Below are 23,486 nucleotides of genomic sequence, written 5' to 3'. Positions count from 1 at the left end.
TTGTTTGTATACCTTTAAGTGTTTTGTTTTATGAAATGAACAGGAAAACATTTATTGCTTCAACAGAAATACAATAAATTAATAGTGAAGACAAGATTAATTACTTGTATACTAATAATATCTTTACTAATATCAGATCAGGATAATTTGGTCCATTATTTTCGAAATAATTACGGCCACAGTCTGGGGAGCGGATTGGTTATGAATACAGACTCAAAACTGCTTTACGTTTTGGCTATGCAATGTAGCTAGCAATGGGGTTCATGTGAGGTCACCTTAGTGGGGTCCATGTGTAATGGTCATTTTACAATGTGGCTATTAATGTTGATGACTGTGCTATATGTTAACCTATGCAATGTGGTTAGCAGGAGAGCTTCTTTTCAGTTGACTAGCAATGGGAGCATCTGTGCAATGAGACTTAACTTGCGTAACTATCTGGCCCTATTGCAAGTGACTCTATGATGTGGGTCTTTATGCTATGGGAATCTCATTGAAAGGTGCCTGTTCTTGCAGCGTGACTCTTTGTGCAGTTGGATTATTTATTCAGTTTAGGGTTCCTTGCAAAGTAATGTGCAATCTGGGATCTATGTGCTATGTGGTTGGCAATGCTATATGTGCAATGTATCTGATAATGTGGTCTGTGCAATATGGCTGGCAATGTGGTCTAAAATGTGTGCTCCGGTTTCCTCCCACACTCCAAAAAAACCCAAAACATACTGGTAGGTTAATTGGCTGTTATATGTTAGGGGATTTCGATTGTAAGTTCCAATGGGGCAGGAACTGATGTAAATGAGTTCTCTGTACAGTGCTGCGGAAGTAGTGGCGCTATATAAATAAATAGATGATGACGATGGAGTCATATGCAAGAGCAATGCAGAAAAATTCATATGAAGAAGCACTTAGAAGATCTGAGGAGGTGGGGCAAAAATTGTTGCCTTGTGTAGGTCCTTTTTGGTCTTAATCCTACATCACCTGCACATATTAAAATGCAGACCACTATTACCTCAATACCCATCATTTTGTTTATTTTTAATAAGGTGAACCATTGTCCACACACTAGTGATACAATTACTAGTGCAAGTAAATATAAATCATTAAACTTTAAGTACAGTACCATATAGACAATACAAGACAATTGCTATGTGTATGTCGTATTGATCAGAGGTAACGTAAAATCAATGCTTGAACACTGCTACTTTAAATTATTTGTCTCTCTTTGTTTCTAAAATTCAACCATTTATCTTTAGGCATGATTTGCAATCATATAAAATGAATGATGGATGATTACTTTGCATAATGTCATCGCTATACTATCTTTGTCTTTCCATTTTAAGACTTGCATTTGAGATGTTTAAGTATGCAGTTGTGTTTCTATTAATACAGAAAATCCTGCTTAAAATATTCAGTGCTCTCAGAAAGCTCACAGCACAGTTTTAAAGGACTACAAAGCACACAATGCAGATTGCCTTTTATAAAGCAACTACTCAAACCATTTATATTATTGCTTTGGGAGCTCATCAGAACTGATAAAAAAATAAGATATGATTTTCATCATAGACGAGGAAGCATTTTTCCTATGAACCAGATTTGTCAGTAAGCTGGTTGCATGTATGCAGATGTCACAGTTCTCTCTCAATTCACCCATGTGTTTGACTGCCTCTCTGCCATCTCTACCTGGATGGCTGGATGCTACTTCAAAATCAACATATCCAAAACTGAGCTTATCATCTTCCAGTGCCTAGTGTCCTCCTATATCCATTAAGGTTGATGGTGTTGTCCTCTCAACTGTTACCAATGCACACTGTCTGGGGGTCATCATTAATTCTGCCTTTAATTTCACTGTGTCACTCCGCAAGGTCCTCCACTGGCTCCCCATTCCCTCCAGAATACACTCTTTAACGCGTTCCCCTTCTACATCTCCAACCTTGTCAAGAAATATTCCTCTACTCACCCACTTCTTTCTGTCAATGATCTTCACCTCTCCTCATCACCTGTCACCATCTCACACTCTCGCCTTCAGGACTTTTCCCGAATTGCCCCCCACATTTGGAACTCACTGCATCACCCAATCAGACTCACCCCTTACCTCGAATCTTTCAAACACTCCCTCAAAACTCACCTTTTCACACTTGCCTAACCTGTCCTATCTTGAGACAAGTCCCTCCTCATAAAATGTAATGATCCCATCAGCAAATCTGGAAATTTGTCATATCAAATATCTTAACAGCTTTTACACAGAAAAAAAGAAAGGTAAATGGACTGAGAGCACTAATAACAATTAGTATGGTTGACTGGTAATGTGGGCACCATGTGCCCTGTTTGTCCGTCTGATGCCCATCATAATCCCATACTAGCCACATGGACCATGTTCTCTCCTCAAGATTGGTGATTAGTGGATACCCCTGAAAATTCACTCATTCCTGGAGTAAATGTTGGGTTGGAGAATTGCAATTATTTAGTAAGAGAATGGTAGACATTGTTAGGTATGATGTGCTATGTTATGCTGTCCAGTTCACACCCCAAAGTCACACTCACTATTTCACTACTTTACATAACCAAAAAACTCTTGTGTTGTCCACAGGCAATCATTGGTGAAATGTTTTCGCACTAAAAAAAAATTCTGGCCGAGCATTAATTAAGAAAAATAGACAGAACTTTAGACAGAAATAAGTGGGCCAGTGGGGGTAATAAATGAAAAGGCAACAGGGACTGTCATTAGCCCCTAGAAAAGAAACAGTTAATGGTAAAATTGAAGGGAGAGGAGGACCTGTCCGGTCTACCCAGGGGCAGATCTAGATTTATCTTTTAATGGAAAGGAAACACGGTTTATTGATTAATCCCAACTCCTCCCGCTCTCCAATCTGACTCCTGTAGGCTCTGTGTCCTACAACAGTATCTGTCGGTCAGGTTTGTTATTTTCTTTATTTTAAGGGAAACACTATATAGCTATAAAATCACAACAATAAAAGCAACAAATAACAGATATGTCTGTCCCATCATGACACTGGGCCCACTTTTCACACTGCTCCCCCTTTAGACACTGCCCTCCTTCATCACACTCTGCCCCCTTATCACACTGTGCCCATCTATGAGAAAACTGTTAAATAAGAAAAACTGGGGAAAGAAATGTTTGCCGGCATTTACGTCGTCATTTTGGTTCTTCACTGCTTGTTAAACAGAACTCATAGTTCTTTAAAAATATATTGTATAAAATATATAAGCAAGACAACAGATAAAATATTTTGTAGCAATGATACAAAGGATGAAACAATAGGTGCTAGATATGAGTCATATATATAATAGTCTCAAATAGACTTCAAAGGTCCATAAATAAATATTTCATTCTGAGACGTACTTCACTATCATTACGTTTTCTTCTCTCCCTATCGGTATTCAAACTTGATGAGGATGAAAAGGTGAAAAAGAGAGGAGAAGAGGAGTCAGAAGGAAATATTTATTTATGGACCTATGAAGTCTATTTGAGTCTATCTACTATATAAATGCCTAGTGGCGTGTGTGGGAAAAAAAAAACAAGCTGCAGCGCCACCTGCCGGGCAGAGTTATACACTGACCTTTATATTTCTTGAAGGAGAAGTGACAGTTGGGAGTGCTTGGTGGTTGTCGGGGGTGACAGTGGGGAGTTTTTAACACCTTAAGTAGCTTGATGAAGGATGTGGCGATGAAGATGAAGGATGAGGTGATGGAGAAAAATGATGAGGTGGTGACATGTGGACAAAACCACGTTAAAAAAGGGCGCTTGCGTCGGGAAGTAACACTCTTCCCCTGAGGAGGCCTGGGCTAGGCCCAAATGCATGACAAGAACCTTTTTAACACCTTAAGTAGCTTGATTTGACTAGAATGCATGAGTATCATGCACAGGTTAACTTGTTATTTATATGACTCATATCTAGCCCTATTATTTCATCCTTTGTATTATTGTTATTATTTAAGAAGATGGTTGTCCTGTTGATGAAATTTGGGCTGCGGTTATATTATTGGAGTGCTCTGGTAAATATTACATATTTTGTCAAAATATTATGTAGATCCATTGAGCCTTTTCTTTTTCTCTTTTCCTATAATTGCACATTCACAATGTATCCACAGTTATCCAAACCATACATATTAGTGACAATACCAGCAATGAGGGTGAAGTGCTAAATAACAAATTACTCACAGCCCATTAGAAATTCTTAGATGGAAGTCTGGTATCTATACTAAGAAATCTGTCCCCTGCCACATGTGCATGCTTCCTATATTAGTGTTTCACTTCGTAATGACCATTCAAACCCATGCTTAGCTACCTGGATACACACAATAGAATTGGGGTGTTCTGTAAAAGATTTTCCATTGTGATCCAGTTCAATATTGATCCAATATAAATGCTAAAAAAAATGAAAACTTGTGGTGTGGATATCTCTCAAAGTAAGATAATGCATCAAAATCAGTTATGGTACTTTGATTCAGAGACTGAATGCTGGAATTTGTAGAGGAGGTCTGTAATGCTTTTCTCCACTGCTGTGCTGCCATCTGCTACAGTTTATCCAGCCAGCTCCAGTAGAATTCTCATTTGTCTACAAAAGCTTAGGCACTTGAGAGATTTGGAGAAGAGGAATATAATATAACACTGTTTACTAACATATATATTACAATAAAAATACTCAAATTAGTGAGGGAGGGGAAAACATAAAATTAATTTATCTATCTATCTATCTATCTATCTATCTATCTATCTATCTATCTATCTATCTATCTATCTATCTCTGTGCTGCAGAAAAAGCTGAAACCCACAGCTTCGGTCATTATGGGGGGTTTGCTATCTCCTATACAGGTGTAAGGTTATATTAAAGAAACTTAACCAATTTTACATTACTGTGAGGTTTAGCTTACATTGCATGCTGTTTATAGGTTTGCAACACACTACCCTTTGGACGGATTTTGAGCATACTTGACAACCTTTGAATATTGAATTCCGGAAGATCCCGGGCAGGGGGCGTGGTTTGAGGAGGGAGGGGGCGGGGCACGGTCAATCACATCATATTGGTCCCACCCCCGTGACAAAAACGGTATTTTGTCTCGGGGCGGGCCCAAAATGGAGCGATTCACAGCGAGTCGTCATTTTGGCGAGTAAATTGCAGTATGCGGGATACTTGCCTGCAGGGCCATCTTAACAACATTATTGCCCCCCGGGAAAAGCAGTGCACCATGGCCCCTAGATATATAGATGTATACAGCTACAGATATAGATATATAGAGAGATAGAGATAGATAGATGTACTTGCTTTTTTTTGCAGGTTTTTTTCTTTTGCAGGATTATTTATTCTCATTAAGAGCCGTGCCTATGGGGCCCCCTTGCCTGTGGGGCCCCCGGGCAGCTGCCCATCGTGCCCAATGGAAAAGATGGCCCTGTTTGCCTGCTCTCCCGGGAGTCTGGGAGACTTACCTTGATTTCGGGAGTCTCCCGGACATTCCGGGAGAGTTGGCAAGTATGATTTTGAGATGTCACCCTCCAAACTGCAGGATGATAAATTCTGTGGTTTATATCTGAAAACAGCATTCGAAGTGTGCCAGTTTGGAAACCTCAAAAAAGAAGAAAAAAGCACTTTAATATATCCTGCCCCAGGTGTCTTCATTTTCAGTGCACTTTAACCTTCATTTCAAAATGCTATTAATATTTTCATCACATTGTAAAACATATAATTTAGACTACTGTACAAGTATTACTGTACATTTCCTTATATCTAAAATCTATAATTTATATGCATATGAAAAATAATGAGCCTTGATCAATAAGCCTTAATTTGTGGTAAATCATTATGGCATGTGATTTAGTTCTAGAGTGAATATTATATGTATCTTTTTATGTTAACGTTGCTTTGTGCCTTTTGTCCACTAATCTAAATATGTTTTTCTGTGTATTCTCAGCAGAGGATCATCATAAACAAAATGAATCAGAAGAGAAGTATGGCCTATTGATGTTCAACACACAATTTGATATTTTTGTATCGCTATACCAAACTCATTACAAAACACACATTGGATTTAGAGCAATTATTCCATTTTAAATAAAAAAACACTGGCATATTTAGTACAGCAATCCAACAGAAAATGGAAGATGGCTACAGAAACAACTCCAACTTTTACCAGGGAGCACGCGATATAGCTAGGGAAGTGAAGAGACAGACAAGCAACCAAGCAATGGATGATTACTCTAGATACCAAGATAATACATACGGTCAATATCCAACCAATGATGACTATTATAATAGTGGACATCATGCCAATCAGGATGAAGATGCTCAAAGTGATGCCACAGAGGGTCATGATGAAGATGATGAGATATATGAAGGAGAATATCAGGGTATACCACATCCTGATGATATAAGGGTCCAGCATAAGGATACAGCCATTAAAGATGAATTTAAAGACCATGCTGACCTTATGGCAGAACGAATGGAGGATGAGGAGCAGCTGGCTTATCAATATGAGAACATCATTCAGGAATGTGGCCATGGGCGTTTCCAGTGGACCCTTTTCTTCGTTTTGGGGCTTGCCTTGATGGCTGATGGGGTAGAAGTATTTGTTGTAGGATTTGTGCTCCCCAGTGCTGAGAAAGACATGTGTTTATCCCGCTCAAACAAAGGAATGCTGGGTAAGAATCCTTACAGATATACATTCAGTGGAACAATACAGGTGACTCACCGTATTTCAATCTATTTCCAGTAGGTTATAATTTCCTTTGCTGTGACTTCTGAAATACACATTGATTTTAGCTTATTCAAGAGGCGCCAACTCACGCCCCACTGACTTGCATGTCATCACTCATTTTCAATATGTCTTTTAAGGTGTTATATTTCAGAACACATGTCACAATGAAATGCACTTCATATAACAAATATGTTCTATATTCATTGGTTCCAAATTCAAGCATAAGGGTATATGCTTATATATATTGCTAAAATGCAGTTTTGCAAAACTGCATGTGTTTGGTTATTTTATGTGCAGTTTGGAAACCGTCACTTTACTTAAGGCCACACCGCACATAAAATAGTCCACGCAATTTAAATCCACTATTACGATTTTTGGCAGGTATTGGAACTGTGCGATTTATGGAAAAACACAAAAACCAGCCAGAAAAATGGTTGTTATTTTAGACATGGTTCTGACACGCTAGATAGCATGTCATGCTGGTTGAGCTATCTTGCATGTTGAAACTTATAAATAAATAAATACAGTGAAAAAAACAGGCTTAGGAAAAAAACGGACTTAGATCTAGAGCTGACCAACCAAATGCTGAGTAGCTCTGGTTATCTTCTGGTACTCTTGGCCCGTGGTACTATGGTAACATTAATAAAATAGTTGTGCCCCCATTCATATTAATGAAAATAATAGTGGCCCCATGATGTGTGAAATAATAATGTTTCCATAAACAAAAAAATCTGTTTGGTACCATTAAAAAAGAAAAGGTGCACCCATAATATATACTTACTGGAAATCTTCATCCTGCCTTAGTTCGACATAACCATAATGGATGGGGGGAAAACAGATGTACCAGACACACTGCTTCCGGGAGCACCCGACATGACATGAATAAAAATTTGGCGAGCCAGGGTAGTTCATAGCCGGGCAGCTAATCAGGAGTGGTGTCTCAACCTGATAAGATAAGAGAACATTTTAAAACTATAAGTAGCTGTTTTGATCTTATTAGAGCTCATGAGTGCAAGATATGCAACATTTGCTACTGCAGTGTAGAAATCCATACAAGGCAACCATTATTGTTAAGGTTAAAAAGAGTCATATATGAAACTTTCTGACTCCTCTAGGTCCCCCTCACCCCAAAAAGTAACTATTCAATAATTGTTTCCACCCTGAATATCTTAATGGAGTGTTTTACATCTTTGTTTATAATTGTTGTATTTACAATGAGCTTTTATATAAATTTGGTTTATATCGCTTTGCATTGTTTTTTAATACTAGCCACTGCATTACCTCATTTCACTTTAGAAAAATTTAGATCAATCTAGTGCAAGTTAGACAATTGAATCAAATGTCTAGGACATTTTTTTCATATTTTGCATTTTGTTCGTAAATAACCAGATTAATCACAATGTTGGCATTATTGGAATTTGTGATTTGTAAACATTTCTGCTATACTGTAATGACTCATTTTGCAAACAGTGACATGTTGTTTTATATTGAAGAGCACAAAATTAAATCAACATTTTCCTACCTGCCTTCTTTAATCCTACTCCCAGTGACTAAACAAGTTTGGACTCAGGAAAACATATCCAGCTATGGAATATGCTTGGTGTCCTCACATCAGTTGAGCAAAATTTTCGAAACTGTTTCACAACATATCTACGTAATTTGACTGCGGAATTTTGCACATTTCTTGTTAAGAATTTTTTCTTCTGTGTTCTACAAGGAATTGCCCCTTTTATTTTGTTCACCATAGGATTCACCTGTAATGGTTTTTTTTTGCCAGGTCTTTTCCCTTATTGTATTCCAACCACATCACAGAGTAGAATAAATCGACAATGTCATCATCTCTTCTCTATTTCTGGACTGTACATTTGAGAAATGCAGAATTTACAAATACAGTCAAAATTCCATTCTAGGGAATGGTGACACAAAATGGGTATACCATGACTGTATCGCTGGAAACACACACCTCTGCAAAATTCAATTTGCTCTAAATTTTCCCACAACCTTCCACATCTCTTTTCCTCACTACAGGTCTAAAAGAAGCAGCATGATACACTATTGCATAATACTTTTATAGCTGATACACATTCTTCAGTCTGTCAGTTCTGGCCTTGCTTTGAACTTAGAAATAAAATATTCCCTCTGCTATTCTCTTGGTGCTGAGTTAGAGAAACCTGACTTTGAGAAAAGTACTGGAGACTTTAGACTAATGCACTATAAATAATTAAAAAAAAATAATTATATAGTATGTATATACAGTATAAATAATTTATGTGTATGTATACATAATATGTGTTTTATTAAAAATATAGAATGAGACCCAATATCCTCCAGCTCAGAATTGGTGCAAAAGCTTTTTTCAGAAGGAAGAAAACTGTGCACATTTTGGCACAGCAAGGAACGCCCCTAGAAACGTGCCTTCTCCGCTGCTTTATCTCATTTTAAATATCTTGATTAGCAAAATGAAATGTCAGTTGACTTCTATGTTGAGAATGTGCACCCTTGCTCTGCCCCTTTGTGTGACTGCAGCCATTTAGTACACGATCCAGTAGGTCTATAAACATCCCTGGTTATGTGAATGTAAATGCGTTCTGTTCTAAGAAGGCTCTTACTGCATAATTTATTGTGGAGGATTATTTGGCTCCTTTCTTAACCAACCTCATTATAACCTTAATGGATGCACTGTTTATATCCATGTACAGTAAAGGAACATAAACTGTTTTTCTGAGCCATAACACTTCTTTTGTGAATGGTGACACAAATGCTGTATGGTAACAGTCAGGGGCAGGCTGGGCTTGGGAGCAGGAGGGGGGGCATCTGGCCCCTGGCGCCGGTACCATAGTAGTAGTGGGCTACCTTGGGCTGGGTCCCTGGACTACCTGCATTTTTTTCTTTTAAAATGTTCCTAATAGGCTTTTGAGTCTAGTTTTGCTCCCCGGGCTAAAATTTTTCAGCCCTCTCCTGGTAACAGATCCCCCAGGAACTCCCATCCATTAGCCCTTTCTTGGAGCTGGTGTCATATTGCAATGTAATGAAGCACCAAAGTGCATGTGAGCACAGTTAGACTGTAATGTCCGTGTGCACTGCATTTGCTAAATGACCTCCAACGTCCCCGTTGACTAAAGTAGCAATGTATCCAGTGGCTCGTAGAGCAGTTTCAATTTCTTAGTGCAAGAATAAATTAATTTTCTATCAGTTAATCCTACTCCACCTCAGAAAATCCGTCTGGTAGGGAAAAATATATCATTTTCCAGATGGCAATCGTGAAAGATTCTGTGCAGTCAGGTAGACCCTGTCATAACGCATTGCTGTAATGTAAATTGCACGCTGGCAGCATTCTGCTAACAATGTGTCAGAGCTAAGATTGTTCCACAGTCAGACACTGTGCAGGCTGAGTCAGAGCTCTCCAGAGACTTTCTCTAATGCGCTTTCAGACCACCTCTGCCTGCTTGTTTGCTTAACAGGGTAACATTTTCATGGAGATTGCTAAATTTAGCCTTGGCCCACAATTTAACGGACTTCCAGAGCATAGCTGCTTGGTGTCTTGTATACACAGTCAGCAGTTTTCAATACATCACCTGCAGTTTGCACTCAGAGTGCCCTTCATGATGTAACTCTAGCTTGTTTGGATGATTTTAATGGCCTTGTTATTAGTGGCTGTGGAGGTATGCAGAGTGTTGCATACACTATAACGAATGGCAGAGATTGCTCTGTATTCCTGTGGTGTCATAACAGACATACGCATACACCAGAGCCGGATTTACACCTCATGGTGCCCTAGGCAAGATATTGGTTTGGGGCCCCCCCAGCCCTCCCTACGCCCCCCCCCCAGCCCTTCACGCCCGCCCCCCCACCTCCCTGAAACAATCCATAGCATTATATTTTTATCACATCTCACGAGACTAAGAGCTCCACAGCTCATGCAATGCAATGAGAGACAACGGAACAGCAAATCAGAATACAGCTGTCATATTCTGATTTACTGCCAGACTGCCTGTCTTTGAATGCATTCTGCTGGCATGGGCAAGCAAAAGATTCCTAGAGAAGGGTTTCAAAATACTGGATTCTGGGGCAAAGCCGCAATAGGCCAGAAACGGACACTATTTTGAAGTAAAAATATTTTACTGTAAATTACAAGTACGGTAGAGTCAAAAAGTGGGCTTATTCACATAGCGTAAGATGTAATAAAAAAATTTAAACTAACAGTATATTTTATTTTTAAAGAACAATTTACATTATGGTGCTTTACACATTCAAACACATACTAACCTCAAGGCTGTTGGTTGCTCGTCTTCCAGCGCTGCGCTTGGTCTGCATCTCCGCTCCCACCATAATCTCTCCACCAGCACACCTGATCTGTCACCTCTAATGGAAACACTTTTCTCCATCAATGGTCTCTACTCCAGCCCCCCTCCCCCAACCAAACACCAATTACTGTCCTCATTTTTCTCCCCAGCTCTATCCATTGTCCCTTGTGCTCTTACATTCATCATTTAGATCTCTCTCTCTCTCTCTCTCTCTCTCTCTGTGTAGTTCCCCTTCTCCAGCTCTTTATTCTCTCCCAGCTCTCCCTCTTTTCCCCCTATTGTACTCTTTCTCTTCTTCCCCCAGCTAATTCTCCCCTTTCTTCTTTGATCCCTAAGAAAGTGACAAGGGCGACACAGGCCAATCACAGCAGCTCCAGGACAGGAAGCCAATCATTATTTCCTGCACATATGCACCGGCCAATAAGATCGAGTTCACAATATAGACTGATCTCATTGGCCGCTACAAATCTGCAAGCTCCAAATGATTGGTCCCATCGCCGTGTCAGAGTCTTACTGTGGCTGCTGTGATTCGTCTACACAGCTGTAGTGTGTGAACGCTTGACTGCGGCCACCTCCGATGAGTCCAGGCTGCGCTGCCCAGCAACCCTGTTCCCCCTGTCCCCCCGTGAGTCGCGCGGGGGGGGGGGGGGGAGGTGCCGCGAATCGGGGGACGGGCCGATTTTTTTTATTTTTATCTCCTCCCTTGTCCCCCCATCTGGGCCCCCAGAGAGCCGCTAGGCCCTAGGCAGGTGCCTAGGTTGCCTAGCGGTAAATCCGGCCCTGGCATACACACGCACACACACACACAAACATATACACTCACAAATTTAGGACAAAGTAGACCACAGCTCTGACCTGCCCTAACTATGACAGGTCAGTACAAACCACAATCATCTGAGACAAGTCCATATACTTTGGGCATACCAGCATACCAGGTCACCTTGAGCCATCAACTGGGACTATCCCACGGAAACAGGAGTGTTTATCAGGGCCAACCTCAGATGCTGCAGCAGGTAGAGTAGTAGGATATCAGTTTTAGGGCTGCTGCTCGTCTGTGTTAGTAACAGGGTGGGAGTGTGGTGCTGCGACACATTCCCAGACTATCACTGACACAAGGAGTAGCAGTTGACAACATCGCTATGGAAGGTAGGAATAGTGAAGGGTGCACTCAAGTTAATTTAAATTATTATACACCCTCTCTTCTCCATTGTCAGATAATGAGGAAAGGGGGCTTGTTTAATTCAAATCCTAAGGGCGAAGAGCACTCAGTGTGGGATAGAAGCATTACGGGGCCTATTTATCAAGGATCATTTTTTTTATTGAAACTTTTCAATCCTTATCTCCTTGATAAGGATTGAAAGTTTCCAGCTATTTATCAAGAAAAGCTTATGGGACAGTATTGCCGATAACCTGCTGTCCCTGAGAAGTGACTCACCTCCTTATCGCAGCCTCTTCTCAGCCGAAGAAAGCTGCGTTGATGTACTCCTCGGTTTTATGTTAGTGCGCATGCGCCGACCGAAAACCTCTGGCATGCGCAGAGAGATCCTGGACTGAAAGAAGGTGAGTCATGTGACAGGATCACATGATCACTCCACACATGTGCTGTGCAGTTCTGCTCTTTGGAGCAGAGCTGTTTTTAGTGAAGGTTTTCAGATATGTTAATGTACGCCACCTTGAGCTGTCGTACATTAACATGATTTAAAACTTAATTTCGGTCATTGGTACATAGCATTACATACACTGTTATGGGGAGTGCTCAGAAAAACGATAAAAGATGCAAAGCAGCAGATATCTGAGATATGTGCTGCGATGCTACAATGATACATGGCTTTTTAGTGGTTAATCCCTGAAAACTGTTTTTATCAGGGATTTAACAGGGGAAAAACTTTGATAAATATGCCCCTAAAGGAGTGACAGAAGTTTATCATCATACTCAGATGAAAATTAAAAGCTTATTATACACCCAGAATGCAATTTGCTCTTAACTTAACATGAGCCACACAGTAAGTGCCCAAAAACTGTTTGTTATAGGCAACCGCATTAGCTCACCTAATGGTAGCATCAGCCCTGCTGTTAGACGTTACCTGCCAGCTCGATGGCCCTGTTTATGTCAATGAGCAGGGACTGGCATTGCAGATGTAGGGTTAAAATTTGTAATTCTTCACTGGTTCAGTGATCCTTGGAAAATGTAGGCTGTGTTCCATCAAGACATTGAAAAATAAATCACCTGCCTGTATTTCACAAGTGGGAGTGAAGTCTTGTTCATACTACCAACTGCAAAAGGGTCATTGGTGTTACTGCAATGCAAGAAATATATACACCGATCAGCCACAACATTAAAATCACTGACGAAGGAAATTAATAACAGTGATTATCTTATTACAATGGCACCAAGGGGTGGAATATAATAGGCAGCAAGTGAAAAGTCAGTTCTTTAAGATGATGTGTTAGAAGCAGGAAAAATGGACAAGCGTAAGGATGTGAACAACTTTGACAAGGGTTAAATTGTGAGGACTAGTCCACTGGGTCTGAGCATCTCGAAATCCTCAGGTCTTGTGGGGTGTTCCCAGTATGCAGTGGTTAATATCTACCACAAGTGGTCCAAGAAAGGAGAACCATGAACCGGCGACAGGGTCATCGGTGCCCAAGACTCATTGATGCGCGTGGGGAGCGAAGGCTAGCCTGTCTGTTCCAATACTACAGAAGAGCTACTGTATCAAAAATTGCTGGAAATGTTAATGCTGGCTATGATAGAAAGGTGTCAGAACACACAGTGCTTCACAGCTTGCTGCATATGAGGCTGTATAGCTGCAGACCGGTCAGAGTGCTGACGCTGACCCCTGTCGGCCACCAACAGTGCCTACAATGGGCAATGTGAGCACCAGAACTGGACCAATGAGCAATGGAAGAAGGTGACCTGGTCTGATGAAACATGTTTTCTAATACATCATGTGGACAATCGGGATGCACTATGCGAAGAGGGCAAGCCAGCAGAAGCAGTGTGATGCTCTGGGCAATGTTCTGCTGGGAAACTGCAAAAGGGTCATTGGTGTCCTGGCATTTTGTGGATGTTACATTGACACATACCACCTACCTAATCATTGTTGCAGACCAGGTACACCCCTTCATGGTATTCCCTGATGGCAGTGCCCTCTTTCAGCAAGATATACATCATTGCTATGCGTTCCATCCTGGACCGCACCGTAGGGGGCATCACAATGCACTTCCAGCACCAATAGCTGACCATAGTTAAATTTGTGGCATTTGACAATATATATAGCATAATCATATTTCTTCACCAATATATAATATAGTACCTTTATAATTCCTACACTTTATTATTAAACATTGAAAAGCCCCAAATATTATAGTTTCTAATATCTATGGTTCTATGGTTCAAAATTTGCTATATTGTATTACACAACGCCAAGCAGTATAACTATCGGCAGATAACACCACATTCTCTGGTATCCATTCTATATCTATCATCAATACTCTTACATTAGAGTTCAATCTTTCATAAGGGAATTATTACATATAAAATATGTGTTTGATGAAAACCAACAGAATTTTTTTTTATGAATTAGGACTATATAGAAAGATCTAATAACCATATATAACCAAGATTTTATTGTTAGAAAACAATATAGAATATCTGGATTTAAACTTCTTAATTCCTCAAAAATATGTTTATAGGGTTATTTTTATTAAACCCTTTTGGCATTATAGTGTATAATTGATGGATCCATCTAGCCTCTTTCTTTATTAGTTCTCTAGCAGCTCTTCTGGATGGTGGTGGCACCCAATCTATTAACATACATATCAATGTTGGTAGTTGATGTTCCTTTTGGAAGAAATGTTTTGCGACTAGTTTGTCTGTTTGGTCTGTGGCCAGTGCTTGTCTCATTGAAGATCTGTGATTGGCCATACGTTCATGGAATGTGCTAGTGGTCATTCCCACATAGGTTAAACTGCATGGACATGTTAAAAGGTAGATTAAATGATCCATTGTACAAGTTAATCTGTATTTACATCTAATTTTTCTTCCACTTTGTGGATGTGGGAATGTTGTTCCAGTATGCATATCTCTACACATCATGCAACTTATACATCTGTGACATCCTGGCTTTCCAACTCTCAAACAGTTTGGAGTTTCTTTACAGTAGATTGAATTTCTGATATCATCAATACTTGTTTGAGGTTGGAGCCCTTGCGTTAGGATACTAATGTTTTTATTTACATTTTCCTTTCAATAAAAGATCTGTGGAAACAATTGACCAATATTGTTTCATGGTCTTTTTAATCCTATAGGATTGTGTGTTAAAGACTGCTGAAAAGACTATCCAATCTAAAGAGATCTTTATTTTTATTATGTATTTTTTCTCCCAAATGGTGTTGTTTTTTTGCTATGGTGAGGCACCTCTCTATTGTTTCCTTACTATATACTCTTTTGAGAAAGCATAGTCTAATTTCTTGAAGTTGTTCTTTTGGCATATTAACCTCTGTGTTATATCTTAGTATACGTATGAACTGTGAAATAGGTAGACTCTCCTTCAGTGCTTTAAGGTGATGGCTGGTAGCATGTAGAATTGTGTTTCGATCAGATGGTTTTTGATAAAGAGTTGTGCCCAAGCCAGTAATTTTTTAAAAATTTGTGATGTTCAAAAAATCTATTCTGTCTTTGTCGACATGGTATGCAAATGTTACTGGTGTATCTACCATATTGATATCAATTATACATCTAATAAACTCCCTTTTTTATATCCAGTCAAAGCATCATCTATATCTCTTGTAATATAGCATTTTTGAACTATAGTTAGGGTAAATATGATTTTTTGAAATTCTGACATATACAAGTTGGCATATGCTGCTGTTAGGTTAGACCCCATGGCAGTACCTGCTAGTTGTATAATAAGTATATTGATATTTTAAATAATTATATCCCCATAATATTTTCAAGAGATTTAATAAAAAATTGGTGGGAGGGTTAGTTGTCCAGTCATTATCTTTCTTACTGTTTCAACACCAGCTTCATGTATTACAATAGTGTATAACGAAGCCACATCCATTGTGACTAACCAGGGTTCTGACGATATGTCTATCAATTCCTAGATTTTCTTTAAGTAAACCTGTTGTGTCATTTAGAAAACAAAAACCAAATTAGGCACTAATGATTATATCAGGGTGCTTGGCCAAAAACAGTTGCTCAATCTTAAACAGGTACTGTACCCTGTTATATACTGAAACAACAAACAAAAAAACATAGATGGCCACTGGTTTTGGTCACCAATATAATTAATATTTATTAAAACTCTATATTTCATATGAAAACATTGTTAGAAAATTAAAAATATATTTCAATATAATAGACTTTGCTGGTAAATGCCTAGATATCAAATAACCACATTATGTATTTTGTGATAATATTGAAAAAAAAAATCTAATTTTTTGCATGTATTTGTCCTTGTAAAAAATAATGATCCACCCGTAAAATACAGATATAGATGTTATAAAGTTCCCAATTATGCCTCTTGAGAAGATAAGAAATTATAAATTGATATAATTTTGAATCTTCCACAGTAATTAGCAAAAAATGCAGATGTCTCTCAATTCAATCTTTTATAGCCTTCATGGACTCACAAGGGAACCTCAATTCATTTGTCTATTAGGCAACAATGGAGGCCATCAGGAAAGTCTTACATCTTAATACATATTAGCTATACCTTAAGATCCAGATGGTTATTCTTGCTATATAGTAGAGACTGGAACTCCAAGAAAACATTGTTTCCAAACAATTGTTAGAATGTTGAACCAAAAGTGATGGACAAGAATCTTACTCATGGTAATTAGAACCATCTGATGCGCTTCTCCACCTCTTTGGGGGCGGTTTCATCAGAGGTGAACATCACGTCTCCAAGCTCTTTTAAATACTTAAACCTCACGTGTGTGAACCTAATACACACAGTCTTGAATTAACAATCTCATGTGACAATATCACTGTCATGTGCAAGCTAATGTTTAGGCATAAATCTGCAAATATATGTTTGTGTATTACTTCCTAGAAATAGTGTGACCTGGTGCTCTTAGAAGCTGTTAGATCAATGGGTTTTGTGGATGTTAAACCACCCAGGGGGGCTGGTAGATAAGGATAGCACCTTATACCATTTATGGCAGGATGGCAAATGTGAATGCCTTTGAGGAGATCTCTTGCAAGACAATGAAATCTCACACATGTTTGGGAGGCCCCAGACAGGCCGACTGCAGAGACTGGGTTGTATGTTAATGACAGATTCAAGCTGAATAAGGGCACAGGAAAAGATCATATCATTTTCTCCAATATCATACATACCAGAGGCATGTGTGGTATGCAGATGAAGGGAAACTTAGGACCTGTTGTGTGAAGGTAAAATCATGTTCGTAAACCATACTGTTGAAAAGTTAGGACGGTGTAAAGAAAACTTGACTTAGAGGTATTCAAACAGCAAAGTCATAAGACCCTAATTTGCATTCTCCCCTCCTGTTGGTTCTGACCTCACAGGGAAGGGGGCTGGGGGGCCCTGTAGCTTGACTTTAAAACTGTATTGAAAATGTAACCCTGGGTTCTTCTTCTGAGGGAGTTTAATTGAAGAGGTTCCATTCTTTCCTGCTCCTCCCGGCACCACAAACTTGATTCTAAGTGAGGTATCAATTCTGTGTTTTATCCTTTTTATTTTATAAGAAACAATTGCACTCCATTTGTATGTCATTTTATTATCTTTTTATCTTAAGCATTGTGGATGTATTTTCCATATTAAATTACACTTAATAAGTTCTAGTCTCTGTGTTCTTATGAATTCACGCGACAGTTTGGTCCAGACGCTACCTAATTGAAACTGTGCAAACCTTGTGGTTTAAGTGAACTCTGATTAAAGTAAATTGTGTTGGATTAATGCTAGGGAGAACCGAAGGCTTCCTAAATAAGAGTGTCAGCTCTTATCCGAAACAACCTTGGTGGTGGTAATTAGTATCGCAAAGCTAGTGTGTGGCATAGATAGGGAAGGATTTAATCATTTTAGACAGACCAGGTGGTTGTCTTTGTGGTTGACCCTGTGTCACATATGCGTCACGCAGACTCAGGTGAGTGCTGTTCGTGACAAATTGGTGGCAGTGGTGGGATATATTTTTAATTTTTTAAAAACTTAAGTGAATTAGGGTGTGTGATCCCTGAGAGAGGAAATACAGACTAATTCACCAGAGACTGAACTCAATGCTTAAAACATTATAAGACATACAGCAATTGTTTCTTTCCCTCCCCTTCTCTTTTTTTTCTTATCTTTTTTTATTTGGCATTAAACTGAGAAAATGATATGATCTTTTCCTGTGCCCTTATTCAGCTTGAATCTGTCATTAACATACAACCCAGTCTCTGCAGTCGGCCTGTCTGGGGCCTCCCAAACATGTGTGAGATTTCATTGTCTTGCAAGAGATCTCCTCAAAGGCATTCACATTTGCCATCCTGCCATAAATGGTATAAGGTGCTATCCTTATCTACCAGCCCCCCTGGGTGGTTTAACATCCACAAAACCCATTGATCTAACAGCTTCTAAGAGCACCAGGTCACACTATTTCTAGGAAGTAATACACAAACATATATTTGCAGATTTATGCCTAAACATTAGCTTGCACATGACAATCACTAATATTCTTTTACATATTGCACCAATAACAAATGCACATTATTAATGTCTTCAAACTGATAAACAAGTATCCTCAAATAATGATATAGAGTATTCATCTCAAATATCCTCTTAATTAAATTGCCAACATTTTATTGGTATCTACATGCAATCTAATTAAGCGCTTGATAAATACTTGTATGTACCTATAAAGGTCTCCAATACAGATGTATCAACATACTCCAATTTTGTTTTCCAAAGTTCCGTTTATTACAAAACATTAACATACATAATATACTTTGCCAATCATCGCAGGTCACATGATTAAGTCACGTGACATTCATAAATCATAAATCAATCAGCATTTCTTCCATTATTTCCATGCATGCCTCCGATGTTTACATCACATGTATCTGCCGGACCAATCAAAGCAGGAATTATCAGAACTATTTGTAAGAAAGTGTAAACTTTTACCAAAAAGAGGAAACATCTTTCTTTGTAACCTGTCCAATTTCATTATTAACCATTGTTTATATTCTCAATATCCACAACACTTGTATCGCAAGGCTATTTTTAATTAGACCCAGATTGTCATAGTGCTCCATGTATGTGGATTTCCATCAATATGGAAAACTTTCCAATGCCCCAATGTACTTCAGGATTAAACCTTTCTTTCCAGTACATGTATTTTAATAGTGGAATGTCATTAACATACATCTGAAAATATGCATCTAAACACTGTGCAATTAGTTACAATATTGATTTAGGGGGGACCGTCCTGGTTTGAGAGGTCTGCCCCAACATCTTGTAATATTGGTTTAGGTGGATAAAAAGGAAAAATGTTTCATATATATATATATATATATAAAGACGCAGGAGGGCCAGACAATGGGCAGAAGGAACTGCAGCCAAAGGTTGTCCATCACAAATAGGCCCAAAGGGGAATCAGGGTCAGCCTGATCGGGTGTACTTCCTTGTACTGCAAGTGCCACGGTTCAACCTCTGTCACGTGAGGCTGAGCATCAGAGTAGTGTGTTCTGAGAACCAAATGGAGGAGTTCAGCAAATATAGTCACTGCACTGTGATTTGGAATGTGGAGGAGGATGAATAAGAAGGATAGAGTAGGAAGGAGAATGAATATGAAGGGATAGAAGGAAGGAGAAGATGATGATGAAGGTAAAATAGTAAGGAGGAGGACGATAAAGGAGGAGGAAGAATGTGAAAGAGATGGAGGATGTAGAAGAGGGATGAAAAAGTGGTAGAAGAAGGAAGGAGAAGGAAGAAGAAAAAGGAGGAGGAGGGTAATCGGGCCTTGGTGAGCACCTTTCATGGCATTGATAGTGAAGTGTACATATGACCCATTGTAGAGAGAAGAGGGAGGCAATAACAGCTGGCTGAAGCAGAGAGAAATGGCGGCTGAATTTAGGCAGGTAAGAAGCTGTGTGGATATATAAACCACTCCCAGGTATGTATATTGTGTGTTCCTCCAACGGTGGAGTGGACACCATTTCCGCCTTTAACAAAACCCCTGCGGCATTGAGTGGGACTCACCTCCCATCTGTCCTGGCAGACCGGACAAAGCACTTACTGCTGTGACAACAGGACAGTGCCTTCACTGAGGTGGGGAGGGAAAGGAGTATGATCACACTAATCTCAGCATTTTGCTCTTGCCCACTCAGCGTCATTCCGGCATGTAATCACCCACCTCACAGGCAGCTAAGCACCGTTACAAGAGAATTGCATCTCCCAGAGACCCAGGTAGACTGGACAATTATGGTATTATTATGACAACTATAGCATGTGTGCTCTATATATGTCAAGTTTAAAATTCCTGACCTCACAAATACAAACAGTACAGTAGATCAAGCACAGTTGGATAGTATGTGAAGAGTGGACACAGTTCAAAATAATATGTAACATTAGAAACTAAATAGGCATTACTGAGCTGAATTTTATTATAAGTAATTTAAATAACTGGATGCAACTGTTGTGTTACCTTTTTTCACACAAACTCGTCTTAAGATGAATCTTTGGATGAGTGTTTTGTGCTACAAAAACATCAGTTCATTATACATGCAGGACATGCTTACCTATAGAACACCCTTCATAGTGAAGTGTGCAGGATGGGGAATAACACAAATCAAATAATCATGGCCCCACCGAACAATGTTTTCAGTTTTTTTGCTTTTGTTTTCGCTTTTCAGTAGTGACAAAGGTGTTCCGTCCGCTTATGTCGCCCATAGTGGTAATTGTACTGCTGGCTCCACCACCATTTCCTTCAGAGATGTGGTCACCAGATGCAATATTTCAGGAGGAAGTGCAGAATAACACCAGTCACCATCCTTCTCTATTGCACTCACTACATTGAAGTGATTGATACTAAACTTCATTTATGACATGCAAAACGGGCAAGATGCTGCACAAAATTCTCTTTGGTGGTGCTACATGCCTCGATTTTTGCAGATGTATCTAGATTAGTAAGGACATTGGTTTGCAGAGCATGAATGAAGCCGTTGAGGAGGAGCAGAAACAACAAAGAACAATGATAATCTTTTAAAGATGAAATGAAGGTGTGAAAAGGAGATATCTTGCTTTACAGAATAGCACACAGTCATTAGTTTTTTATTAACATTTATTTTGCTGCTGCTGAAATATTTTTACTGTCAGTTTACTGATGGCTGGTAAACACGATTACTATGTATTCTAATATATCTGTAAAAGCTTAATTAATGTAACCATTCCAACTTTGACCCAAATTTAGTGGATGAAAGAGGGAGAGACACTTATTAAAACTGGTGCAAATGAAAATGTTGGTTTTGCCCATAGCAACCAATCAGATATTTACTTTACACCTGTTTGTTGGCAGTCTTCATTTTTTGCAGGTTTGTGTGTCCCCTGTTTTTATTGGATATCAATAGAACAACCTGTAACCAACCAGATTATTGGATCACAGCTAAACATAGAATTTTAGGAGATGAGTGCAGTGAAGGACTGGGGCATGAAGGGCCCATTTGGGGGAAATGCCATGGTAGGGGCCAATGCAAATGTGTATACTGCTGCTAAAGAAGCATTGCCAGCCACAAGTGGCAAGGAAAGCCACTAGTGGGGGCATTGTCAGCCTACAGAGTGAAGTTTAACTTTTTGTTTTGGTACTTGTTAATTATTCTAACGCCACTTTAGCCCTGCTCTGCTTTTTCATTTCAAACTGCTTTTTTCAAACCGTCCGCAACCGGACTCAAGTCAGTAAATAAATTACCAGGTCAGCCAAGTAGCGGAAGGTTTGAAAACAGCAACTGAAGTTGAAGTAGCGGCACGCCCTGTACCAGGGTAAAATTGGAAAAATAGAGTGCAAGCACTTTTGGCCAACATTCACTCACAGACCATGATTGTTCTTGCATGATGGCAATTGTAGGAGTACAAACGCCAACATGCACATGGGTGTTAGTGCATGCTAGCTCATGTAGTGCAACAAAAATGCAGAAATAAATAACTAAACATAAAGTAAAATCTAAATAAACAAGAAAGAACCCTCTAAATTGATTTTTACATTATACCCTGATAGTTTTCCAATACAAAAAGAAAATTCCTTTTAGAAAAGTGATTTATAAAGTGGCGTTAAAGACACTTTAGTGCTTTAAAAGTAATTCAAAATGAGAGCAGCATATCTGATTAATGAACTTCAATGCAGTAATTTGGGGAAAACAAAAAGTAATGATCAGCCTGGTAGAAGTTTGTACACTGTAACATATTTTTTAAATCAGTGAATAGCTGCAAAGGGCTTAAAATGCAGTGAAAACTCTTATTACAAATACCACTAACTTTGATAACTAGTCTTCTGGTACTGTGAATTAATGGACTAAATACTACTACAGGACGCAAAAGACATACCTCTGTGTATAGGGGGCACTGTATGAATATATGGTGTATAATATTAACTTATTGCTGATAATTTCCCTTCTGATAAGTTTTATTGTCCTCTCATTGTGAATTCCAACTCATCTCCCTGACAGGACTAATAGTGTACCTTGGGATGATGCTTGGCGCATTTGTGTGGGGAGGACTGGCAGATAAACTGGGAAGGAAGAAATGTCTCGTCATCTCACTGGTCATCAACGCTGCCTTTTCATCCCTGTCATCCTTTGTCCAGGGGTACGGGTTCTTCCTTTTCTGCCGCCTTATTTCTGGATTTGGGTAAGTACTATTTTATGAGACACTTTTATGCTTCAATTCTATATAAAGGAAAATATGATAGAAAATATGATAGAAAAAAAAGCTTTAATTTATTGTAGCAGTTGAAATCTACATTGACAGCAATGCCATACAGCTCCACTAGTGACTGGTGGAAGGTACTGCACTGTGTTAGTCCCAGTCCAGAAAGAGTTTACAGTTTCATCTATTTTTTTAGTTATATAGCTATGATGTATACTGTTATAGAATTATTCTGATTTGTAATTATACTGGTGTCTTCTTTCCTTCTCTGTGTTTTTTTTTTTTAGTATTGGTGGGTCTCTCCCCATCGTGTTTGCCTATTTTTCTGAATTCCTCGCTCGGGAGAAGAGAGGGGAGCACTTGAGCTGGCTTTGCATGTTTTGGATGATCGGGGCGATCTATGCATCAGCCATGGCTTGGAGCATCATTCCTCATTATGGTGAGAGGTTTTCGCTACACCAATATAGTCCATGTTGGTAAAATATCCACTTACCTTTAATTCAGGTTTTGCTAATTACAGAACTTTATAGTCTGTAATGCTCATACACTTATCATTGGGAGTAAATATGACTTCTCTACATAGTTACTTACTTGACATACTTGCTCATATTAA

At 39.1% G+C, this 23,486-nt stretch overlaps 1 protein-coding gene across 3 annotated transcripts in view; it reads left to right on the top strand.

Moving 5' to 3' along the window:
- The window catches only part of SV2B (synaptic vesicle glycoprotein 2B), a 105,512-nt gene that overhangs the window by 57,138 nt on the left and 24,888 nt on the right, over positions 1-23,486 (top strand). For 2 of the 3 annotated variants that reach the window (XM_075207722.1, XM_075207721.1), the window contains exons 2-4: positions 5,923-6,649; positions 22,675-22,855; positions 23,161-23,312. In XM_075207722.1, the coding sequence (XP_075063823.1) occupies positions 6,106-6,649; positions 22,675-22,855; positions 23,161-23,312 (877 nt within the window). In that variant the 5' untranslated portion in view covers positions 5,923-6,105. The remainder of the gene's footprint in view (positions 1-5,922; positions 6,650-22,674; positions 22,856-23,160; positions 23,313-23,486) is intronic. The other variant, XM_075207723.1, reaches the window with a different exon arrangement.

Source organism: Mixophyes fleayi, chromosome 4 (assembly GCF_038048845.1).
Source record: "Mixophyes fleayi isolate aMixFle1 chromosome 4, aMixFle1.hap1, whole genome shotgun sequence".
Lineage (NCBI taxonomy): Eukaryota > Metazoa > Chordata > Amphibia > Anura > Limnodynastidae > Mixophyes > Mixophyes fleayi.
This window is presented reverse-complemented; position numbering and strand designations above follow the sequence as displayed.